The sequence below is a fragment of the Rhinolophus sinicus genome, chromosome 14 (assembly GCF_057876585.1).
Source record: "Rhinolophus sinicus isolate RSI-liver-muscle chromosome 14, RSI-T2T, whole genome shotgun sequence".
Taxonomy (NCBI): Eukaryota; Metazoa; Chordata; class Mammalia; order Chiroptera; family Rhinolophidae; genus Rhinolophus; species Rhinolophus sinicus.
Window position 1 is genome coordinate 51,343,316 of NC_142514.1, and position 25,985 is coordinate 51,369,300.

The 25,985-nt window shown below is 32.7% G+C and overlaps 1 protein-coding gene across 9 annotated transcripts in view; it reads left to right on the plus strand.

The window, feature by feature from the left end:
- LRRC7 (leucine rich repeat containing 7) overlaps nucleotides 1–25,985 on the plus strand; it is a 526,722-nt gene that overhangs the window by 413,191 nt on the left and 87,546 nt on the right. For 7 of the 9 annotated variants that reach the window (XM_088791197.1, XM_074334934.2, XM_074334932.2 and 4 more), the window contains 9 exons: nucleotides 1,032–1,161; nucleotides 2,169–2,284; nucleotides 6,008–6,077; nucleotides 8,157–8,256; nucleotides 10,342–10,466; nucleotides 12,503–12,751; nucleotides 17,564–17,764; nucleotides 24,301–24,412; nucleotides 24,629–24,809. In XM_088791197.1, the coding sequence (XP_088647323.1) occupies nucleotides 1,032–1,161; nucleotides 2,169–2,284; nucleotides 6,008–6,077; nucleotides 8,157–8,256; nucleotides 10,342–10,466; nucleotides 12,503–12,751; nucleotides 17,564–17,764; nucleotides 24,301–24,412; nucleotides 24,629–24,809 (1,284 nt within the window). The remainder of the gene's footprint in view (nucleotides 1–1,031; nucleotides 1,162–2,168; nucleotides 2,285–6,007; nucleotides 6,078–8,156; nucleotides 8,257–10,341; nucleotides 10,467–12,502; nucleotides 12,752–17,563; nucleotides 17,765–24,300; nucleotides 24,413–24,628; nucleotides 24,810–25,985) is intronic. The other 2 variants (XM_074334938.2, XM_088791198.1) reach the window with 2 other exon arrangements.

Here is a 25,985-nt window from a genome sequence, read left to right on the forward strand (position 1 = left end):
CTCTGTGCCAGGCCCTCTCTCTCTCCTCGCTGTCTCAAACTAGCCATTGAAATGTCTTGTTCCCTGGTGATAACGTGAATGTGCATTCATACAATTCCTTTCTGTAGATCTGAGGTGAAGCGGGCCAAGTATGGCGTGGTGGGTATTGTGATAAACTGGCAAACTGTGCCTATTTAGAGGCAGCAGCCATTGCTCTATTTCCATTACTTGTCTAGAGAACAGGCCCAGTATTGCCAGAGCTTCCTCTTTTTTAAAAGGTCTGGGTCATTATGTAGAGTTTATCACCTTTGAAAATACTATGTAAACCAAACAAAACACATCTGCAGACTGAAATGAGCCCTGCTGGTAGCCTCCTCTACAGAGGCACAGGCCAAGAGGCAAGGTAATAGACTGGGGCCATGTGGGCTGCATTTAGGTCTCTGCCTTCCTACCTTGTGTGGCCTTGGGCAAGTTACTTAGCTTCTGTAAGCCTCCATTTCCTTATCCATAAAATAATATTTTTTAAAATTATTATTTTAAAATAATAGATATAGAGCTGTTATAAGGAAAAGATTAGTTATTTTTATCTCTAGAACACTTAGTAAAATACCTACCATTTAATCAGTGTTTTGTTGTTAATGCTTTGCCCCTTTTATTCTCCCTTTCTTGGACCTGCCCTCTACGTCCTTCTACCCACCAATGCCAGTTATAGGCATTCCTTCCAAGGATACATTATGAACATCTGCCTGGAAATGACGTCTCAGTTGTATTAAAAACAAACAAACAAAATCTTCTCTCATTTTCAATGAGTCAGTTAAGTGACAGGTGAATTTAGAAAGGGAAAAAAATAAACTATACTTATTTTGCCAAATTGAACCACTTACTAAATGGTATTGAATCATTTGGCTAAACTGATAAAATAAATTAATTTATATAAATTATGCGGTCACCAGATAAATACCTTTTTTAGTGCATTTGGATATGTGGCTTTTCCAAAACTTTTCTACCATCTGAGCTTTTAAAATGTCTGATTAATGTATTTATCTTTTCAGTTTATCTCTACTAGAAGAATTTGACTGTAGCTGTAATGAACTGGAGGCACTCCCTTGTACTATCGGCTACCTTCATAGTCTTCGAACATTAGCAGTCGATGAGAATTTCCTTCCAGAATTACCCAGAGAAGTGAGGAATAAACTTATTTCTATTAATTAACTTTTTATGATTCTATTTTGGAATTAAATATTAACAGGTTCAGCAGCAGTGTAGATTCATGACTTGAGCTTTGAATGTATATAGGAATTGTCTATGTGTATATTTGTTAATCATTCTTTTTTAAATGACGTGTTAACTTATACTCAACCCAGAAAATGCATGTGACATAAACCTTGCTTGCAAAGAAAAGTAATAAAATATTGTAAATTAATTAATGTGAAGGAATACAATTTAATAATTTATATGTTTTGGTTTTGATGATAGAAATAAATAACATTTGGGGATATTTACATTTTCATTTCTGAAGTGAAAATTTTTCAATGTAAATAAGTTTTTAAAAGTCTCATGTTACATAATATTTTCACTTCAGGATCCATCAAGAGTTTCTGTAAGTTTTTTTATCTCTAACTGGGATTTTAATTTACTAATGTCAAGAAAAAAGTGAGAAGTATATTTTTAATTTAACATTTTCAACAAAACACTTCCATGATGAAGAACATTAATCCATATATCCTTATTTTAGAGCCGAAAGTAATGAATAAAAATGACAAATACCATTGTAATATGAAGTAAAAGTAATTTTACCAAGGAGATGTTAGCAAAACTTCATTTTTTAAATATGCATGATCTGTTATAAACATAGATGTATTAGTATTCCCTTGGACGGACATAAACAATGCAATTTATGAAAACAATAAAGTTAACAAGTGCTCTGATAATAAAATTATATAGGAAATCCTTCCTAATATGTAAAAGAATGTGAGATGTACATTATCTTAATATCTAAGGAATGTATATAATAATATACATATTTTTAAAAGAGATAATAAAAATGAAACAATACATGTATTAAGAGAGAACACTAAAAGTGATAAGCGAATATGTAATTTAGTCAAATTGTGTTAGAAGTTATAAAAATTGATAAGAAAATAGCCTACAATGTGATTGTTCACTTTTGCTGTTGTTGTTTCTCATAGATTGGAAGTTGTAAGAATGTAACAGTTATGTCTCTACGTTCCAATAAACTGGAATTTCTTCCTGAAGAGATTGGACAGATGCAGAAACTAAGAGTCTTAAATTTAAGTGATAACAGGTATTTTTGACACACACTCACAATCATATATTAGTTATTTACTAATATATGTTATTAGTTATTTCCTATATATAAAAAGTCAAAAAGTTTGTACATTTATTTCCTAAAAGCAAATTACTATTTCTTGTTAATAATTTTGGAAACATTTTCTGTGTAAAGTGTGTGTGAAATATATGGAATACACATATCATATAAATGTGCAAATATACATTTAGAAAATGCAGAGACTACATTTTTAAACAGCTATTTCAAAATGTTATTATTTGATTATATTAAAATCAAATATTATATTGTATATTTAAATTACATAAAATTTATACACCCAAATTTATATACCAAAACCCTCCTATATGCAGAAAGCATACTATTACAAAGACATGGAAAATAATTTAAATAAATAAAAACCTACAAAATGTATTAATAAAAATGTGTACATAGATATGTATGTAGCAGATATATATATATATATATATATATATGTGTGTGTGTGTATATAGATAGATAGATAGATAGATAGATGATAGATTTATTTATTTATTTATTTATTTAAACTTTTCTGTCTCTGTAAATTGAATGGGAAATGTGTATATTGTCAACAACATCAGAGTGCTGGTAGGAATATTTCCAGGAAGCTAATAATAAAAAGTAAAAAAGTTTGTACATTATGGTAAGGACAATAAATGGTTATTTAATCATGTTCAGAGCAGAATGAACAAAGAAAGTCCTCTTCTTGTGACAAAGGTGTTATACTGGTGGATGGGTAAAAAGAAAAAGTAAAACTGCAATTCTTCTTTGTTTCCACTACAACTGTCCTCAAATAGGAAAGGATTAAAATAAATATTGACCCTAGACAACTGCTAAGAAGATAAAGTAATTATGAAATAGAATACTTGAACTCTTTATTTTTAGTAAGTCTCAGTCAGACTACTGATAATGTGAGAAACTCACAGACTTTGCAACAGAACTGTCAGGTTTAGCTTCTGTGGAATCATGAAGAATGTTCAGATTCTGAAAGTTTCACTAAGTGTGGAAGTTCTTATTTGTTTGTTAGTTTAAGGAAAAAACATAATGTGAATTTCAAAAAACCTTTCATTTAGTAGCTCAATAATGTTCCCATGTAAGAGAATAAAACATTCCATTAAAAGGTTTGGGATCTTATTTTTAAAATCATGCTGACAAGGAAGTTTCATAGCTTGGTGCAACAAGAGTAAGTCATGTCAAACCAACCTCATCTCCTGTTTTGACTGGGTTACCAGACAGGAAGATGAGGAAGATGCATCGAATGTTGTGCCTTCCTTTCAGCAAGACATTTTTTAAAATTTTCTAATTATATTCTCTGACTAAGATTAGAAATATGGTCATGGAGATAACACAGGAAGATGGATGCCCCATAGATTCAATTACAGCCTCTCAATGGAACTGAGCTCCATTATTGTCAACCTGGAGAGAGGGTTTTCATGATGAGCTATAGAACTCTCTTCTAAATTCTTGGTCTGCTCAACTTTTATACATTAATAATCAGTGTGATGATATAGAAAATATCCTTGTCAAATATTAAAAATGATCCACAGCTAAAAGGACTACCAGTGGAGCTATTTATTCAACAAATATAGCATAGTTGAGCACCTATCATGGGACAGACACATCGCTAAATGCTGGTCCAAAGGATTTGAATAAAACACTGAGAATCTCATAATATCATGAGTTTAAATACTCCATCAGGCCAGAAATAAAGCTTAATTTATCTCCTTGTACAGTGACTGAAACATAGGTTAGCACCAAATTAATATTTTTTAAATTAACAAATTAATCGATGAACCTTAACCTGAGATTAAAATCAATATTTAGCCAAAGCTGAGGCCAAAGTTGAACATAATAAACAGAGAATGACCTGCTTGGATAAAAGATTAAATATGAAATGTTTTCCAAAAGTCATGATTATTCCTATTTCATGCTTAAAACATAATTGAGGTTCAAAGTTTGGCATTATAGTTCAGTAACAATGATTCCTTGCCCCTGTCAACTGCAAGGCTGCTTCTGTTGTCAATTTACTGCACAACTGTGATACAAAAGAAAGGCCACTTTCAACAGCAGCCACTGGAAGAGCAAAAAAAATGAGGGCAACATCCTTCTCGAACAATTTCTTTTCTTCCTACTCTACATTTACAACTAGATTGATGATGGTTTATCATGGATAGTGTTGTATATGCATCTGGAAAGTGTTGCTCTCATGTACCATTGATACAGCAGAATTGGTATTCTACTTTTAATTCACCTCCACATCATGTAAAAAGTTCTCCCCATAGACCTTACTTCATAATTTCCAGCTAAATATTGGACACAGCTTTTATGGGTAATTTGGTTTAATGTTATAAATGCTAGTGTAACAAATAAGTGTACAAAAAGAGAATTGTGATATAATTTCATTTCTATTATTCATCTTTAAATTCTTATTTATGCTTTACAAATATTTAGAATCTCAGAAAAGTTGTTGTATTATCTAGCCTATGCACATTCTGTTGATATTTGCATTCGCCGTCAATATCTTTTCATATTTACTAAATTATTTGAAAGTTCTTAACTGCTTTTGCATATAAAACTAACTTCCCACAATCCTTATTAATTATTGTAACATTTTCCACTTCCATTATCAAAATATACTTATTCATCAATTGGCTGATAGACTTTCAACATATTAAGTAAAGACTTAAGGAAGTTTTCATTACCAGTTGTATCTAAACAGTTTGTCTGTATGCAAAAGTGAACACGCAGAACTTAACAATAAATCCTTTGGCATGCCTTGTTTGTATTACTCACTTTTCTGACCAGCTGTCATTGTAATCACAATTTATTAATCATGCACAATTTCAGGAATATCAAAGTAGGCATTTGGCTATTTGGCTCTCCAAAAGCTGAAGCCGAAGCTAAATAGATAACTTTGATTGAATACTTAAGCTGATGCCAAACTTCATATATCTCAGGGTGCTATTTTTAAAGAGTTTCTCTTTGACTGTCTACTACATAATATATGAAGGCTGAAGGAACAAAAGGACACAATTTCAGAAGTCAACATAATGTTGGAAGCTATAAATTCCTTTAATAGTAAGAGAAATATGGCCCTTTGCTATCCTGGAGCCTACAGTTTTGTGGGAATATCAGACAGCAAAAAAAAAAAAAAAACTACAAATTGTGTTATGTTCCATGAAGGAAAATACAAAGTGCTTTAAGACTAGGTTGTGAAAAAGTAATTTAAATGAGGAGTCAGGGAAAAGCCTCTTTGAGAAAATGGCATTTAAGCTAAGAGCTAAAGTATACGTGAGAATTCATCAAATGAAGTATGAGAGAAAAAGGATTCCAGACAGAGAAAAGAACTTGTCTTATCTCCGTAGCAGGCTGAAAGAATGTCAGTGGTGCTCATGGAACCAAGTCAGGAAAAGAGTAGCGGAAATTTCTAGAGGGTTTTTTGGGGGCGGGCAGATCTTATAAAGTCTGAAAGGCATGTTAACCTGGATTTTGGATTTTATCCTAGATATGAAGGAAAGCATTTGAAGGGTTGTAAACAGGAGATTTTCATTTTTTAAACATTGCTCATGCTACTCACTGCAAAAAGAATAAGAGAGAAGAAGAATGAAGTCAATAAATTAAAGTATTTTAAATAATTCTTCATAAAAATGAACTATCTCCACCTTCACCCATGCTATTAGAATTTCCTTGTTTTTGCAGATTGAAGAATCTACCATTCTCATTTACCAAACTTAAGGAGCTTGCAGCGTTGTGGCTTTCTGACAATCAGGTGACAACTTTTATTACTTGATTTATTTTGTTTATTGAGTTGAACTATAATTGAAACTGAATTACTAACTTATTTTCAATAGATACCTTTGACAATTAGTACAAAATACAGATTCTTTATCCGCTGGAGGAGAGGTTTCTGTAAAGGTAGCAATTCAAATATGTATTTCATTGCTGTAGATAAAACAGTACTATACTCCTCACGTTCTTTAAATACTTCAATTTAGCATCTGCTTCATTCTCAGCGATTGAATATACAAAATGATCCTTTTTACAGCTTTTCAGCTCGAGGTGGTACATATATGTCCTTAGAGGCTGTACTTTAATTATATCTCTGAAGGTAAAAAATAAGAAATCATTACCACAATCCCCACAAGAGAGAATTATTATCCTCCATGTTCCTTTTTATTCTCATATTTTTAATCATAATCAACTTAATTCTAAAACTATTAAAGAAATTTGCAGGTATCTTTGCAACTATTATCAGTATTTTCTGTGAAACTGTTTTGATATTATTCCTTTTCTCATGAAAATAGATTATAATTGAATAAATAATTGAGTGTTAATAATTTTATTAACTGGAAAATAACGAAAAACAGTTGAAGACACATCATTTGCTACCAGAAAAACGGGTGATCGATAATTTTGACATAGTTTATAGTCTTCTTTTACTCTTTTCTTGTAATCCTAAAATTTTGAAACACCCATCCCCAAATATGAGCAGCCAAATGAAAACAAGGCATGTTGAATTCAGTTTGTCGTCATTGTTTTCTAAGAATAAAAGCAGCATTACTAGTAAATGAATTGTTCAGATTTCTAGATATTGGGTTACTTCTGTGAAAAATTAAAATAAACCTCTACAAAGTGTAAATTGTAAGTGTAAGAATAATATTTGTGTTCCTGCAGTTTTTACAGCACTTGCTTCCATCTACTACTACAAAATTAGATTGTCATTCAAATTCAAACCTTATCAATAAACTATAGATTTTTTCAAGTCATCAGTGTATCATTGTAAATAAAGCATTAATAGAATCAATATGAATTGTGCTAATGAAACAGTCTCTTCAGTTTTGCTTTGTGGAAAAAAAAAACTAATATCATGATTTATTATTCTTGTGGGAGAATGAATAGAACATTGACTACATCATTTAACTTTTATTAGGACCATAATTTAATGTGTTCCTGACTCAGTTTCATGAGACAAGTTGGTATCTTTGTGCTTCACTCCTATTAATAAATGGCATGAAATAAGCTAATTTTTAAAACATTAGATAAAATGGTAATTCCCAATATATTTCCACATACAGCATATAATATCAGAGTTCTAAAAACCCTTCAAAAATAATATTTCTGAAATCAAATTAATTAATAGAGAATGAAATATTACCATCCCTAGGTAAATATCATGTTTCCCCGAAAATAAGACCTAACTAGAAAATAAGCCCTAGCATGATTTTTCAGGATGATATCCCCTGAACATAAGCCCTAATGCATCTTTTGGAGCAAAAATTAATATAGGACCCGGTCTTATTTTCGGGGAAACACGGTATATTGTGACATATGAGATACAAGTACAGTTGCTTATCTGGATGTGGACCCTGTCTTTGGTTATGAAAATAGCTCTTAAAAATAAATGCATACGCTTTAATCTAATTAAATTCATAGAGGATTGTGAATACCATAAATTTGATAGCAAATTCCATTTTTAGGGGAACAGCTCATGAAAATGAATGGGCGTATCTAATCATACCAAAAGCTTACTACTAGTTGAAACAATTTAATACATTTTGGTCTCTTCAGGATTAATATTGACATTGCTCAGTGAGGATGAAAAATTTTGTAAAAGAGTGTACTAGAGAAAAATAATCTCATTATGAAGACTTGAGAATTTGAAAATATTCCCCAGCAATAGTCTTACTTTGTTATACTTTCTTATTTTGTCGCTTTTTTCCCCTTACTTTTCTTTTAATTTTTCATTCAGCTTGAATGAGTCCAGACTGTTGACCATTATCTTATGTGAAAAAAACATTATTTATATTTGCTAGCTTATTGATCTAATTTAAGTATTCTTTGCTTCCAGTCCAAAGCCCTTATCCCTTTACAAACTGAAGCCCACCCAGAAACAAAGCAAAGAGTATTGACTAACTACATGTTTCCCCAGCAACCTCGTGGCGATGAAGGTAAGTTATTAGTAGAAATTTCTCCTATATTTACATGATTATAGACAAAAAAAGATTAATTGTGTTCTGATCTCTAGCCAGGAATACTGGCACATGGGCAAAGCTATAAAGATAATTACATGATACACATAAACCATTTGGAGGTTAACTGTAAGTATGAATCTTATCTTCCACACTATAATATTTTAAGTAAGATTTTAAAAATATAACTCTTCTTCTTTATATCTTACATGAAAAGTATGTTGACTTTTAGGATCAACTCCTTCTCTCGGTGGATTGCAAGACACAGGACTAGCTAACCAAACGTGATACCCAGCTAATTGAAATGAGCTAATTGAAATGAGCTAAGAACAGTCAAACCTTAAGGAAAGTTTGATGAGCTGATTTATTTTCCGTGTTCACTAATTTCATGAACACAATTCAAACATTTAGCCCAGAGATCCCAGGCCCCAAATTATTTCACGTTAAGAGTCAACCATAAAAGGATGACTTGCAAACGATGACCTTTCTTTTTCAAGTTGAGTTTCTCTAACCGATGTCAGCAACTATGATAGGAATACTGTTTGAACATTCTAAACTTTTTTCAATAATTAAACCTTGTGTCTTATGCTCACATTATTCATAAAATGTTCAAAGGAAGTTTGTTCTTTATCATTTGGAACTTAATATAGGCTCTTTAGCCCAAGGCAGCACAGGCTGCCATGTACATTTTCTAGTCTTACAGTCTTCTAGTCTTACAGTTATGAAGACTTTGAAGAGTAAACTCACTTTAATCCACCCATGAATTAAGTTCACCCAATCCAGTTGAATGAGACCAATTTTTAAAAGAAACTATTGGCTTATATATTTCTTCTTTTCAGGAATAATTGTAATAAATGTCTTTTGTCTTTGATTTACACATGTAAATGAATCATCTTTGGATAGTTTAGGATATTTTCATTCAAATTTTGACTTACAGAAGTCGGAAAAGGAAAGTGTTTTCATATGTATTTTTCAGACTTCAATAAATTGATCTTTTGAATTTATGGAAGAAAAGTGACTGTGTTTACATGTGGTATAAGAAAAATATTAAGTAAGAGTTATCTTGTATTCATTTAACTTTATTTATATTTACATTTTAATATCCCTAGATTATCAAAATATTTCATTCCAAAAGGAAGTAGGGAAAAATGAAAGTGCCTTATATTTGCTGGTTATTCCTGAGATTCAGTTTAATAGATTAAATCCCTAATTTTTCAAGGGAGTGAGGTAGATCTAATTAGCTAAGGTGTAATGTTAAGGAATTAGCTTTGTTTTGTTTTGGTTTAGTTAGCTTTGGAAAGAGTTGGTATTAGAAAAGTTTTCTTGAATTTTAAGAAACTCACCATCTGGTTTTTCATTATACTGAAAATAACTCCCTTCCGTTACCACACACAGACACACAGACACGCAGACACACACACACACACACACACACACACACACACGGGTGCGATCTTATACACTTTATTGCAAAACCATTGTTATATAGTACCTTTTATAACTCATGATAGAGCTGAGTAGTTACAATTATGAACTCTGTAATTACACAGACGTGGGACAGAATCCTGCTTTGGCCACAGAGAAACATGACTTTGAGCAAGTCTTAAAACTCAGGTGTAGGCTTCTCATTAGTAAATTGTGGGTGATATTAGTACTAACATTGTGCTGTTATGAAGACTAAAAGAGATTATGTTTTTAAATGCTTATTCCAGCTCTCTCTATTATTACTATCCTATGAGGAGCTCATTCTCTACGCTGGAAAAATTCCCAATCCCAATATATAATTAATGTATACTTAGGAAAGCTGAATTTGAGTTAAGATGTTAAAAGACCACATAGCAAATATCAAGGGAATAGTGTTCCCTCTTTCCCCTTTCTTTCCTTCTTTCTTTCTTGCTTTCTCTCTTTATTTCCTTCTTTTTTCTCTTTATTTTCCCTCTTTTCAATTTTTGTATTTGTTTATAGTACCTATCACCATTTTTTTGCAGAGTGTACTAAACTCTATAATAACACTTTATGTTTAAAAAAAAGAAAAAGCAATAATACTTTGGAATCTAACTGTAGATTTCCAGTCAGACAGTGACAGCTTTAACCCTACCCTGTGGGAAGAGCAGAGACAACAACGCATGACTGTTGCCTTTGAATTTGAAGAAAAAAAGGAAGATGATGATAACGCTGGGAAAGTTAAGGTGAACCTTTTAATTTTTATTTCTTCTTTCTTCTTATTATTTTTGCTTGTTTAGTGTTATTCAGGTAGACTTTGGGACAAACTGAAGGACCTCTGCTAGAAAGTCAGATACAACTTTAAGTCTCACGGTGGTACCTTTCATTATAGCATGAGGGTAATTTTGGAAGCATTGGTGTGCTTCAGAATAAGACTAATGTTCTGACTGAGCACATTTGATAGGCCACCCCATCTTACAGAATAACATGAAAGAGATTCAAGGTGAGAGAAAGCCAAACAAACAAACAAACCAATCTAGGTGGTGGGCTTTCCCTAAGCATCTTATTACATCTTTGAAACTCTGAAATGGTTTCCTTTTAACCACTGAGCAAGGCATCATGCGGACTGTAAGCCAAAATGCACATTTATAGAAGAGCCAACAGATTAATATATTACATTGGCATTAAAAATCTCTAAAAGAGTCTATGTTCCTGGGATATTTGAGAAGAATTTATGAGTTTTCTTAAATGTGAGGACAAGTTTTAAAGGAGGTAAGTGCCTAATAGAAGGTGATGTTCCTTAGGGAAAATACTTCAATTTTTCAAGCTGACAGCATATTTTTTAAAATCTTTTATTTGAACTAATCTAAGTCAAGTAACAAAGTTGGATTTTAAAATCTATATTTTTCATTATTTAAATTTTAAAAGTATCAGAATTGATATAGATTTTATCAATATCAGATCTTCATGTTATCATTATAGCAACATCTTGAATCTCTCATTAATTTTTATGGTATTACTTGTGTACTTTTTCCATCATGGGTACTAACAGCTCTCACTCTTCGTGACTAATTACCTAAGTAGTTATATATATTCTATTAGTAGATCTAGACTGTGTGATGTGTTCTTTTCTATCCTCTCATTCCCACATTTTCTAAACATTTTTCTTAAACCAACACACTCTAGAACCTTATTAGAATTAGACAGTAAGGTAATTGACAAGACCTATCTATATCATTGTGGAGAACCCAAAATGGATTCCCAAATCAAAATGATAATTCTGCTAAAGATTTGGGATAAACAAAAATGTTTCTGAATGGTTGGTTAACGCTATCTAATAACCAAAGAGACATTTTGTTTTATTGTGAATTCCTAGAAAAAATAATGCTAAACTAAAAAAAAAGAACTTTAGAACATTTCAGTCTTTTTTTTAAGGACTTCATAGGTTAAATCCATAACAAGTGGATAATGCATACTATACTGGACCTCTGATTCATTCTTTTATTTCATTGAATGTCAAAAACTACATACGTCTTCCTAAAAATCTATATTCAAAGTATCCAAGAGGAAAAGAGTGCATTTAATTTACTCTAGTATATGTCTCAATGAAAACACAAAATATAGTAAATGCAAACAGTTATTTAGAAGCCCTGTTTGTGTGTTATTTGATCAGGTTTGTTTATAATCAGAGTAGGTTCATTGTACTTTAAGGGCATTTTTCTCTATGTTTATTTATATGTAATTTATTTATAGTTGGTGAAACCATGTTTCCTAAATCTCAAACTACTAGGCTTTGACAATTTGAATATTTCCAATGTCATTGGCTATTGACCAAATTAGAACACAAACTTCTAAATAAATCATCATGGAAATATTATGAGTTTACTATCCTGACATCTTAAACTAAATTAATCACACTTTACTGGTTCATTACACGCACATGAAATTTAGCACCATTTTCCCTTTAATCTACACAAAATGTAGAAAAGAACCAGTGACCTATGCCATCAACTTCCAAATGGACTAGAGTATTATGCCCTATTTATAGTGTGTACAGTGTAGTATGCATGCTTGCATTGTGTGAAGAAATGGTGACACTTTAGCTTCATATAATATCGGAAGTATTATATTACATAGAGTTAAAACTAATTTTCTGGTGATTGTTTTAAATGCACTACCCAGAGTGGAAAAAAAAAAAATCAAGAGTAGAAAAATGATAACGTGAAAGTATTGCTACAGTGCTCCTCTTTCTCCCAGAAAATGGAGATTCCTTCTCCCACAGGATCACTCCTGCCAAGCCCCCTGGGAAAGGGGCCAGCGTGGGATTACTCTTCAACCTGCCAGACTGTCTGGCGATTGCTGCACACCATGGGCCAGGTGTGATCAGCAGATCCAAGATATGCCTGTCCCCCAGAATGACCCACAGCTGGCATGGGGTTGTATAAGTGGCCTCCAGCAGGAAAGGAGCATGTGTACTCCATTGCCAGTTGCAGCACAATCCACCACTCTTCCCTCTCTAAGTGGCAGACAGGTAGGCCTAGGTGTTTGGGGTAGGAGAATCCCCCATGTAGAGGCAACCTTGGAACAGTGGTTTATGGGGTATGTTCTGCATGATTTGGGGTAAGAAATGTTCATTGTATAGAAACCCTCAATTGCCAGTGTTTGATCCCAATTTAATTTTTAGTTCATTGACATTGGCAATGGGGTGGGGAGCATTGAGTCAGAGGGGAGGGAACAGGGAACGTCAATATGAGGTGCCTAATGGTGGGATATCTGGCATGGTTTTTGAGTTGGGTGCTTCATTTTTATTTATTTTTATTTTTATTTTATTTGTAAAGATGATTTATTTAATTGAAAGTGTGGGAATACCAATAGTCAAGCAGAATGTTGATGACACTATTGATAAAATCTAAATTGTCCCCACACATACCCACATTATAAAAAATATCAATTCTGGGGGACATTAAATAACTAAACTTGATTCCGAAAAGAACATGAGATGTGAATTCAGATTTGCTGAGAGTGAACTTTGAGCACAAAGATGGCATCTGTTGAAAAGCATCCATTTCCCTTTTATTTGAAGGCACAAATGATGAGAATTCCTGTAAGAGAAGATTGGTTTGGGAATTGTGGCAAATAGGGCTTCCTATCTCCCTGAGTCAGGTGTTTAAGAATTTAATGAAAATAAAAAGTCTTAATGGGATGTGAAAGAACACTGCATTTTTGGTAAACTTTACCATCCGCATGTAATGGACAAGATTCTCATTCTGCCTTATATTCTTTCTACAATATAAGGCAAGCTGAGAATGCACCTTCCTCACTAAAACTGCTTTAGGTTTCCTTTATATGTAAAACGTACCAATCAATTGCTACAATAAGATATTTAACACTCAATAATCAAAGCATTAACTGTTATTTCTCTTACTGGAATTTCCAACCAAATCAAATGAGAATTTAATCATTATATAAGAAAATCAGAGTTTTGTGTGAATTCAAGATATTCTAAATGCCTTAGCTATTAACATTAATTCTTTCTTCATTGCTAAATTTTTGGGAGTCTCCAACATCTTGCAGCTGCTATTTGCATTTACTGCACTTTATTTAGATCTGAAATATATAGAATGTTGTGAAACATTTCTAGTTTCCAAAATTAAAATAAAACAGCATTTCAGTAAAAATCTTGCATTTTAATAAAATGTATATGTAAAATGAACAAATACTTTATGGTGAGTGACATACATAACATTTTGGTAAGAATGTAATTGACAGATATTTTCCCCACCTATATGTATAATCAATGAATATACATCTATTTTCATCCCATATTAGAATAAGGGAATATTTCTAGCCTATACATTTAGAAATATAAAGAAACTGCTTTTGTATTTGGACATTACTGAGCTATTAATATGATTGTGTTTATGATCATGTTTATTCACTTCTGAAGTACTGTACACATGAGTTGAAAAGTAAGAAGGGAAAATAATCTGTGAAAGAGTATAAAATATGCTTTGGAAGAGCTTACAAACATACAAAATTATAAAATACAATTTCATTTAAAAAGAAATCATAAAATATTGTGTTAGCTTTATGTTTCAAAAAATGGAAATTATCTTGTAATTTAACTCAATAAAATTCACATTTTAAATTTACAGTATTTCTTCCACAAGAATATAAATATGTGCTGCACTTATACCAGAGAATAGCTCTGAGCCAAGTAACACTTGTGTAGCACAAGATTTAGCATCAAAGACCTAAGTTTTAATTTGGACACTGCTACCTACTAGCTGTATGATCTTGGGCAAGTAACTTACACTGTCTGAGCCCCTGTCTTGTTTTGTTTTTTTTCCCCATAAAATAGAAACAGATAGTATAATGGGTTGTGAAATTTAAATGAGATTTAATTATAATTGATTATAAATGATGAATTAATATAATTAATCATTTGTTATTTATATTTAAATATATGGCAAATAAGTATTATTTATTATATCAATAACTAATAATAAACTGAATATCCCTACAAAACATTTTGCATGGTATCTGGCCCAAGGCGAAGACTGAGTAAATGATAATCTTAGCTGCATACAATCTGAAAAAAAATTCAGTTATAGGTATTGCGGTTTGACATATCTATAGTAGACTCTAGATTGCCGAAGGAATCCATATTTTAAAAATACGTAAGTAGAATATGACATTAGATGTAGTATCTAATCTCTGCACAGAAACTATAAATTTTCATAGTACTGTCGTATTTATTTTCTGACTTTAGATCCAGATTAACCCAAGCATGTGCGAGAGATATTATCATTCGCATTTTTACATGAGTAGGAATTGATAGCTGGTCAGGGTAAATTTGCAGCTTAATTTTAGACTCAAAGTCCAGTTAATTCTGCTGGTAGACTAGTAAATGGGAAACAAGGAGTTTATTGTGTAGGTGGGAACAAATCTAAATTTTATGAGAACCTGAAGCTTCCACAGTTTGGGGAGGGGCCTCTTTAATGAAAAGAATATAAAATAACCACGTAAATACATAAGTAGGGGCCTTCATGAGGCTTTGGAAAGAACCCATGCGATAGGCCCTAAAGCTTAAACCTCATTACATTCGTGGCAAATACGCTTCTGTTTCTAGATTTAAATTTTTTTACAGAGATAAAATACCCAAACATATTCTGGTGATATGACTAACCTATCACATTAACTTACTTATAAAATAACCAGAGAATATTGATACTAGGTCCATTAGTAAACAGTTGTCTAATTGTGTCCAATGGACATAGCATCTACAAAATAGATTACATTATTCAATGAAGTGTTTAATTCAATTAAGAAAGAACATTTCACATTTTTTTTTGCCTTTGACTCAATTTAGAAGTGTAATTTTAGCATTGAGGATATTTTAAGGTACATAGAACTTTAATTTAATGCCCTACTTGAAAATTACTTTTTCATTCATATACCATTGGTTATTAAAAATTGAAGATGCTTTTAATTGGCATAATAGCCATACCATTCTATAACTTACATTTTTTTAAATGTACTATTTGGCTTTTAGCCCTTTGATATCAAGTACTTTTAAACAAGTTCACCAATATAATTTAAAACTTAGATTTAATTTGTGATTAACATTTCTACCACAATTTAAACAACAGATCCAAGAATGCATGCATCCCAATTGACTTTGTCTAGTATGGATATCATTCTTTTTATGTTTATTGAAGAATCCATTATAAATTAAGTGCCCTAAGATATATTTATATTATACTCTAACAACTTACACTTTTTTTCTGTAAACTCTATCTTTTTCTTGGGTTATATTTTTGTAGCTTTATTTCTATCTATTATTTATTTCATCCTTATTTATTTGTGAGTATAAAGCATTCAATTACATTTAAACAATACTTACACTAGCAAAATTATCTGATTTTTCATCAGCTTTCCAAAAGTTTATTGAAAATATATAATTTTGTATTTTTAGAACTGAAAGAAATGTTAGAAATCATCTAAGGAAGTCCAAACCCAGTATTTGATAAGGAAAATGAGCCACACGAAAGACAAAATACTAGAATAACAAAGTTGGTGGATTTGCTAAAACTGCAGATGGGCAAAAGTGTTTGAATTCATATTTATAATCCTCAGATCTATACCTCCATCACAGTTTCTTACATCCCATGAATTACATGGGTATTTGGGGTGGGTATGTATATGCCTTTCCCTCTTTCTTTTTTTCTCTCTCATTCTCACTCTTCCTCCTTCAGCTTCTCTTCCACCTTCTCCTTCCCAACCCCCACACACACTTTCCACAGACACATACTCTCCACAATCACATAAACCATTCCATTTTATAAAGTTGGTTCTACTCAGATGCCAAAAGTCATGATTTTTGGAAAAATCCTGGCTAAGAAAGTCTGCCCCTTATTTTTTTCTTCCTACTCCCTTTTAATAAACATGAATAATTTGTATCTATTCCATTTAAATATAAGTACCCTGATGGTGGGATATTCTACATAGAATGTCTCATATTTTCTCTCTCAAAATTAAATGGGAAAAGTAATCATTAATATATATGCTCCCTAAAGTCAGGTTGATACACCAAAAATGAATTCAAGAATGAAATGTAAGCCAAAATTTACATGTTTACCTAGAATACCTTAGAAAATGTTCCCAATTCTTTATTTCTTTTTATTGTAAGACATTGCCTACAAAGCATGTTACTTTATTAGGGTGTAAACTAAATATAAAACCACCCCAAAGCATATTTTCTTAAATATTAACAAGAATTAAATGCCCAATCTTTTGATGTAACATGCTAATTACCATAGAGGTGATACAATTTTGGGTAGCAGATATTGTCACCTCCCCATTTTTTAATACATGACAACTCACTCTACTTGTAAATCTTTAGGTATTTCCTCTATCACCTGCATTGTTATACCAAAGATATTTTTCATATCAAAATAATTATTTATAAATAACTAAGATAGGGAAGAGAACAGCCTCTAAAATATAAAAGCAGCTGATAATAATGATCAATATTTTAGAGATTACCAGTCACTTAAGCATTGAGTGCACTGCTATTTCAATCATTATGGGGTAGGTCTAAAGATAGAATACAATCCAAAAATTGTATTTAGTCTAGAAGGGTGGGCATGGGTGAGGAGAAGTCCCATAAAGCAGAATGTGAGAGGAACACTATGTGTTCTACTCTACAGAACAGTTTCTCAGCCAGCTCAACACTCACTATACTGCATTTGGTTATACTATTACACATAAAATGGAGTAGTTTTGTGAATATGCTTGCTGAAGGTATTTTTATGTTAAATTTCTTTTTATAAACTTCTAGGTTGAAATAAACCTAAAACGATATCCAACTCCTTACCCAGAGGATTTAAAGAATATGGTAAAATCTGTTCAAAATCTGGTGGGTAAGCCAAGCCATGGAGTGCGTGTTGAGAATTCAAATCCAACTGCTAACACGGAACAAACTGTGAAAGAAAAATATGAACACAAGTGGCCTGTAGCCCCAAAGGAGATTACAGTGGAGGTATTTCAAGGTTATTGGTAATTGCCAGTGTGGTTTGGATTTTTTGGAATTGCTAAATGATATGTTGTGTTGTTTTTTTTAACTGAATAGATCTTCCTTGAAAAATGCATCTTATTTCCTAAAATATAAATGAGTTTCTCTAACTCTCAAACTATGAGGCTTGCATTTAATAAAGCACAGATAAATGACATCCTCATAGCCTAAAATCGTTAATACAGCTCCAAAAGTTCCAATACCCACAGAAGGAATAATTTGCTCACCTAGCTCAGCCTGGCCAGTAAGTGCATTATATCATTTTCATGATATCCTTTTGGCTACTCCAAACTTCTATTCTATGAGTCATTAGAAAAGACTAAATGAAAATTTTTTATCCTGCAAATCTCAGTAAAATTCCTGATCAGATTTAGAGCCATTTTTTTAAAATGTTTTTCTGCTGTGTTACGACCATTATAGGAAACACTACTAAAAACCAAAAAAAGGGGGGAGATAACTTTGAAATATAAGTTTTTGGATTCTAGGCATATGAACCTTAATTCCTATATTTTAGAAGGAATTGGATGTACGTTGTTAATTTCTTTGGTCTGAAAAGAATTCAACTACATTTATGCCACCTCTGCACTGTCTCATCAACTCTTCAGATAATGTGATTATCACCTTTTTATCTTCATTAAAAACATAATTGGTATGAATACATCTAGAAGTTACTATATCTTTTGCTTCTCAAAATGTAGATTGGAAAAACTCTTTTACAAATCTGCATTTCAGAGCATCCATTTGTTGCACCGATTAAACACCAACTATATATTTAGCACTGTGCTAAACACTGTGAGAGAGAGAAGAAATATAAAATGTGTGCATAGTCCCCAAATTATTTAGAGCCTAACCAGGTAAACCTAACAAAGATAAAGCGATTAGAGGATATGATATGATGACATGGTCAGTTGTGTGGTAGAGAATGTAATACTCTAAGAGATTGGAGAGATAAACAATCATTGCCGATCAGTTAGAAAGTTATGTGAAGCAGTTTAAGGTGGAACTGCATATTAATAATTGGGTAATTATTTTGAAGTCAAAAAGAGAGGAAGGCGAAGGGAAAACCTTGAGCAAAGGGAAGCAAAGGGAAAACCTTGAGCAAAATTAAGCATGATGTGCACATCTGCCTGTGGAAGTACCAGCCTGACCCAGAAGAGAAGCATACAGCTGGATATCTAGGGAAGAAAATTTAAGTAAATATTCATATTAATTGGCTTTTTTCTTTTGGTGATAAAATCAGTATTATTTACTTTTTTCCTTTCTGAAATAATACAGATATGTTGTAGTAAAGTAAAATACTTTTATCTCTAAGATACTGCAATAATATAAAGAGGCAGAAAATCAACATTTAGCAGGTACACAATGAAAACAGATACACTGTATTTAAATCTCATGTGATCACAGTTTAACCTCAAAATAATTCTGAGGTCATGATATTCCATAAACTGAGTGATTTCATTACATATTAGGAAATCCTAAAATTGCTTAATACAGGAATGGGATAGGTGAGGCAAGGAAAATATGGCTTTGGCCATGAATTTCATAATAACCTTTGTAGAGAAAATATATCTTAAAATTGTCCCACAAGTGCTAACAAATCCAAAATTAAATGTAATGCTTTCTCCCTCCTGTATTCCTTATCTTGAACTCAGCAGCCACCATTTCCTACTAACTTCAGATGGGAGTTTCATGAAGGCAGGGACCATGTCTGTCTTGTCCACCACTATCCTCCTAGAGTCTAGCACTCTGCTTAGTGTACGTAGAGTAAGGTCATAATGCATGTCTGTTGAATAAGTGAATGACTTATATGGTGTAGTATTGTAACTCTGTTAAGATGTCTCTCTCTCCATCCAATTAGAAGTTCCTTGAAAGCGAAGACAATGTCTCTGAGTTTTTGTTGAATTAGTGAGTGTTGGCTGACATACCTACCCACATTTTATCACCTGATTGTTGAATAAAATTTATTTTGACAATAATCTACTATATGGCCAATAAAATGAAATTCTTCTTAGCTCCATTATATTATGTATATTAATACATGGATATAATATTACGAGTAAAGGTAAAATATTATGATGGAGAATACTGTGGAATGAGGGGGGCGGGGAAAGAGGGAATAAGGAAGGAAGAAGAACGGTACAGTGAATAAAACTGTGACACAAAATAAGTAAAGGCTACAGGTCCCTGAATTCCTGGTATACAAATGCCTTTAGCGTCTTAATAACTTTGGCACAAGCACCCTAGACCAAAAGAAATACCTAACAGTTTCATTTACTAAGTAATTAGGTCCAAACAAGTTAGTGACTATTTATGCCTCAGTTAGTGGTCATTTGAAAAACAATACACATAAATTAAAAGAGAAAGTATGTTTATATTCTTAAATTCTTAAATAACCAAAACTACTTATTAATGGAATGTGGGCACCTGTTGGACACCACCTACCTGCTCAGAACTTGCAATCACATTGGATACTACCACTCTAATTTCTGTTTCCCATTGATTTTCAAGTGGCCCTTGATTTTTGATCACAGCAACCACCAAAAACACAGCTTCACAAAGATCACCATCAAAAGCAATGTGCAACTGAGAGCTCTGGAGGTAGCAGTTCACACAGTATCTAACTGATGTGAAGTATTGCTTTGTTTCCCTCAAATATTAAAAATAACCTATGCATCCCTGTGAATTGCAAGTAGTATCTCAGGTGCCTTAAAGCACAGTTTGGTAACCAGGAGAAGGTCTTTGAAGTCTAGCAGACATTAATTCAAATCATGAATCTAACTTGTTACCAATTGTGTGACCTTGACAAGTCAATGAAATCTTTTTGAGCCTTGTTTTTATTTTTTTATCTTTAAAAATAAAGAAAATAATAACACTTAGAATTTTCGTGGAGATGAAATCAGATAAAAACGAGTATTTACATACAGCCCCAATCTCAGTCCTTGGCACAGAGGAAAGCTGCAACAAATGATAATCCCTATTCCCTTGCCTCACACAAAAGAATGATGTACTAGTCCTGCTCCATCTTCTTTTAACCCATATGTGGGCCACTACCTTGCATTACAGAAAACTTTATACTGCATACCTGATAACTATGTCGTTGATAAAGGTTCTACACTCTTCCCTCTGTTAGGAGACTCAGCCCAATTTTTTTCTGTAGAGAAACCACATCTTTCTCCTAGACCTGTACTCTCATAGATCAGACAGAAGCTGTTTGTTTTTTTCCTCCTTTGACTTCTGCCTTAGGCTCCCTTTCATTACAGCAGCCAAGGTACAGCAGCCAAGATTCAGTTTGAATGGTGAAAGAGCCATTGGGTTAAAAAAAAAAAAAAAAAAAGGAAAAAAAGAGGATCTTACCTTGTCTTTCCCCTCTACTTCTGTCTCCTCACCAGAAGGAAATATGGTTCAATTCACTTATAGTGGGATCCCCACTAAATTTGATTCCCCACCAGTAACCTCCACAGTCTTACAAGTGGTCCCAAAAGTTTTGCCCACTTTTCCACCATGAACTTAATTCCTCCAGGTTCTGTAAAAGAATTTAGTAGGACAGCTCCCAGTTCAAATCCTGGCTCTACCCCTTATTAGGTTTGTGACTTGGATCTATGACTTTATCTCTCTGAGCCTTCACTTCCTGATCTATAAAGCAAAGATGATTATAATAAATAACTTTAAAAGAAATAATAAGGTTATTGTATAAATAATGAACAGGGATAATATACAGAATGTTTAGTATAGTAGCGCCATAGCTGACGTGTAAAAGTTTCTCTGTAACTGATGCCCATCATCATCTTCATCATAACCATTGTCATTATCATCATTTTGCTCACAAAGATAAGCGAGTCTAACTGAATCAGTGCAAATCCATTATTCTTGCTTCAGTAGTGTTATTCTCCTAGGTGGAGGTGCACAGAACTCTAAAGAGATGCAAGTTCATTATTACCTGAAATCATACTCTTCCTAGTCACTGGGGCTCTTTTGGATTCAAAATAGAAATTCTTGAGTAGGGCCAGAGACTTGTTTCTGAGGCAGACCATAGCTACTATCCCACGCTCCAGTCACAATTTTGGGATACACGTGTGAAAGTTTGGTCTGAACACACAAGATAACTTGAGTACTGAATGTCTAAGGCATAAGGGGAAAAAAAACAACAGTAAAACCCTCAATTACATTTCTGTGTTGTATAATTATTTGGTTTGTTATTTTGACTAAAACCAAATACCTATATTTCTATATTAAATGTCATAAGAATATTTTTAAATATTATTTCAACAAATAAGTTATATTTAGATTTATAGAGTATTATTAGTACTAGACACACATTTGCACTAATTCCTTATTATCTATTACCTTCATTTTATTGGTGAGCTCAATAAGAGCTAAGGAGGTACAATGGCTTGCCCAAGGTAACCCGATTAATAAAGGGTAAAGCAGAAATAAAATAGAAATATGCCATCTTGCAACTGAATTTTTTTAAAGTCCGAATATATTTTATGCCTTTCATGGTACCATTTATCAAACTTTCGTCTGCTTCTACTTGTAAATTTCTCCAAAGATGTGTAAAGGGTTTTATTCTCTAGTCTGTCAACCTACAATTTTATCTTAAGTTTCTTATGCAAAATCCCTTGAAATAATTTTAAAAATCCACAAAAGCAGATTTCCTTCTTTCTCTCCAGAATTTCCATCAATCCTACTCTCTTTCTTATCTCCCTTCAACTCTGATACTGCATTTAAGTTTCTAATGTTTCACAGCTGAGCTCAGCAGGAAGGGAAGATCATTGGCCTCGTGCCTCCACGCTGGATCTTTGTCTAGTTATGTGTGTGAATCCGGGCCTCACTGGGTCTCAGAATCCACCTCTAGAAAATGAAAGGGACTATATGATTTTTCAATCTTCTTCCACTGGAATATTTTTTAAAAACAAAAACTAAGAAATATCAGATATACCCTGTTTTTTCATAAGCAAATATTCCCATGTAAACAAACTTAACCAAAAACAACCCAAAAGATAAAACTTAAACCAAGAGTTAAAGAAATGGATATTTCTCTGTGAGACTCAAAGGCCTGAGCCTATCACTATGGGGGCCTTAACGTTCATAATAGGAGCTTCTGTCTGATCATTGCCAACCTATTAATTATAAGGAGGTCCCATCTCATTTTCTATATTTTTGTCTTCAAGTAGATTCTTTCTCTGATTTAACAAAATATTTCCTAATGTGTTACATTAATGTTACATTAACTTCCAAACTAACAAGTTCTAATGAATGAAAAAAAAACTGAAAATTCTTCTTTGAATTCAAATTAACCTAAAGGTTAAGGGAAAAAAAGTCATAAAGGTAATTGCTGTGCATAAATTCACATCAGTGCTTACTCGTGGTCTTAGATGAGTCATTTTTACACATAGAAGAAAATGAAAATTTTGTATTTTTGCCTTCCCTAATACTCTCCCACTACCTAGTTACCTGAGAAAAATAATTTGAATTATAGAAGTTTAAAATTCATGGGGTCTTTTACGTGTTTATTTGTCATTATAAAGTTATATTCTTGCACCAGTGTTGTTCATTGCACTCAATGAGCGGATTTAGAATGAAGATACAGCCAGCTAGATTGATCACAAGAAAAGTAGTAATCTTAGGAAGAATTATATTAGAACTAAAGAAATTGAGATCACTTGGGAAGCAGCAGGAATTAAGATGGAGATTGGCAGTAAAAGCAGGAGTTATAGGATCCAATTTTGCATTAATATGACTAAGGATTAAAAAAGAATCTAGTTAGTGATACACTTTCATTTTAGAACTCTTAAGAGAGTTCACCCCTTAGAACTCTTGCATGTGTATGTAATACACACACACACACACACACACACACACACACACACACACATATCCACAGAGGGTGCCAAAAAAATGTATACACATTTTAAGAAAGGAAAAAACTATTAAAATTGTAATACTCAATATATACCAATAACAAAAGATGAATACAAGTCACGTTTGACTTCTGCCATTACAAGAGGTGCTCAAAGTGGTTACCATCAGCATCCAGACACTTCTGATTACAGAGAACTACCACATGAGCAACGTTGACCAAAGTGTCCATTTGTATACATTTTTCTGGCACCCCCGGTATATATGAATGTATATACCGTGTTTATCCTAATTCAGTCCTGTGTTATAATGAGTTATATCTCATCTCCCAAACTAGACTGTAAACTCCCTAAGGGCACGGGTGACATTTTGTCTTTCTTTGGAACCTCTACAGTTCTTTGCACAGTGTCAGGCATCTATAAACAGCATTTGAGAAATGTCTGATGAATAAATGGTCTCATTTAAATGAGAAAAAAATTAGGGCTTACTTCAGAGATACATATGATTTACTTCTTTCAGTGCTCCACAGTGATTTAAATTCTAGAGGCCCATATTTAACTCTGAGCCAAATAAAGATATTATCATCTTGGTTAACCATTGTTTAAATGTTTACTTTCCTTGTCCTATATTATTATATCTCTCAGGATTCTTTTGTTCATCCAGCTAATGAAATGAGGATTGGGGAGCTTCACCCTTCATTAGCTGAGACCCCTCTGTACCCACCCAAACTTGTTCTGCTAGGGAAGGACAAAAAAGGTAACATTGTGACCCTAATGTGGAAAATATGCCACAAATGCATGTGCATGACAAATCACCGGTTTTAAGTTATGATACACGATAGTCTATAGAAATATTTTATAAATAGTATTTCTAACATTAATCAATATGCTATCTGTTTTTTGTACTTACTTTTCTGTATTTATAACTGTCAGTGTTCAAGAGCATTATAATAGTTTCTCCTTTCCATTTCAGAATCAACTGATGAGTCTGAAGTTGACAAAACTCACTGTCTGAATAACAGTGTTTCCTCAGGCACTTACTCAGACTACTCGCCTTCCCAGGCTTCATCAGGATCCTCTAACACCCGGGTTAAAATGGGGTCCTTGCAGACAACAGCTAAAGATGCAGTACATAATTCTTTGTGGGGTAACAGGTGTGTTTAGAATTCCCTCTTTCTGTTCCCAAATGCTTATTTTCAGCAACTTTTAAAAATGAAATCGTCTTAATTTTGGAATTGTATTCAGCACATGAGTGGCACAGAAGACAGAGGGGCAGGTAAGCAAACGTAGTCCTCTGGGATTTCCAAGAACACATGAATCCATTTTACAAAGCAAAACTGTTGATTAAGGGAGTGATGGTAGGAGATAAACAGGTTTAGTCAGGACAAAAAAAATTTTAATCAAAAATTGTGTTTTCCCAATACTTATATGCATGTGGGCATTTCACCATTTGAAATGGTGTTATGGATTAAGGTAAGGTGCATGTAAAGCCCTTATATGCCTAACACAAAAATTCAGTAAATTTTTCATTGGTATCACCATCATCATTATTTTATCACCACCTGGAAAAGTTACGATGTAAGGAAAAGTAATTAATCTTTCCAAAATGGATCCTACTCTATATTATTTCCATTTTACAGATGAAAAAAACGAAAGCCACAGATCACAATAAAGTGACTCAGTGAGGTAGTATTTATCCAGCTCTGATCTGTTTTGTAACTTGTAGCTATGTTTTATACTACAAATAGCAAATAAAAATTATCATATGATATACGTAGTCAATGACTCTTACTCATATTTTACTGGTAATATCACTACTGTTGACAATAAGTTCTTTGGTAATTAAGGAATAGCTATTTCTACTTATTGATAGCTGTGACAAAAATCTTAATCTTACAATTTATAATTCATTATTTGTGATAGAAGCTGAGATTAAGTTAGGTACTTTTAGAAGATACCTTCTAAATATAATTTTTTCTATTAGCAAAAGCACTTCAAAGTCTTTCATTGATAGAAAATATATAATTCCATATTATTAGTGTGCAAATGGTTGAGAATAAATTTAGAAAAATGAGCATCTTTTAGACTTACTGTGGTCACTGTTATAAACATTCAATGACCAAAAATCATAATATAATATCATGTAATGTAATATAATAGAATTTAAATTCTAGAAAAAGATACATGAATATATTCCCTATACAATGGATTTAATGTCTTCAATACCTGGCCTTCAAATAAATTTTATTGGAAGGCAGTTTTTGTTCCTTAGTTACACCAAGCATTTATAAGATAGGTACTCTGAACCAATAGTTTGGAAATGTACTGAA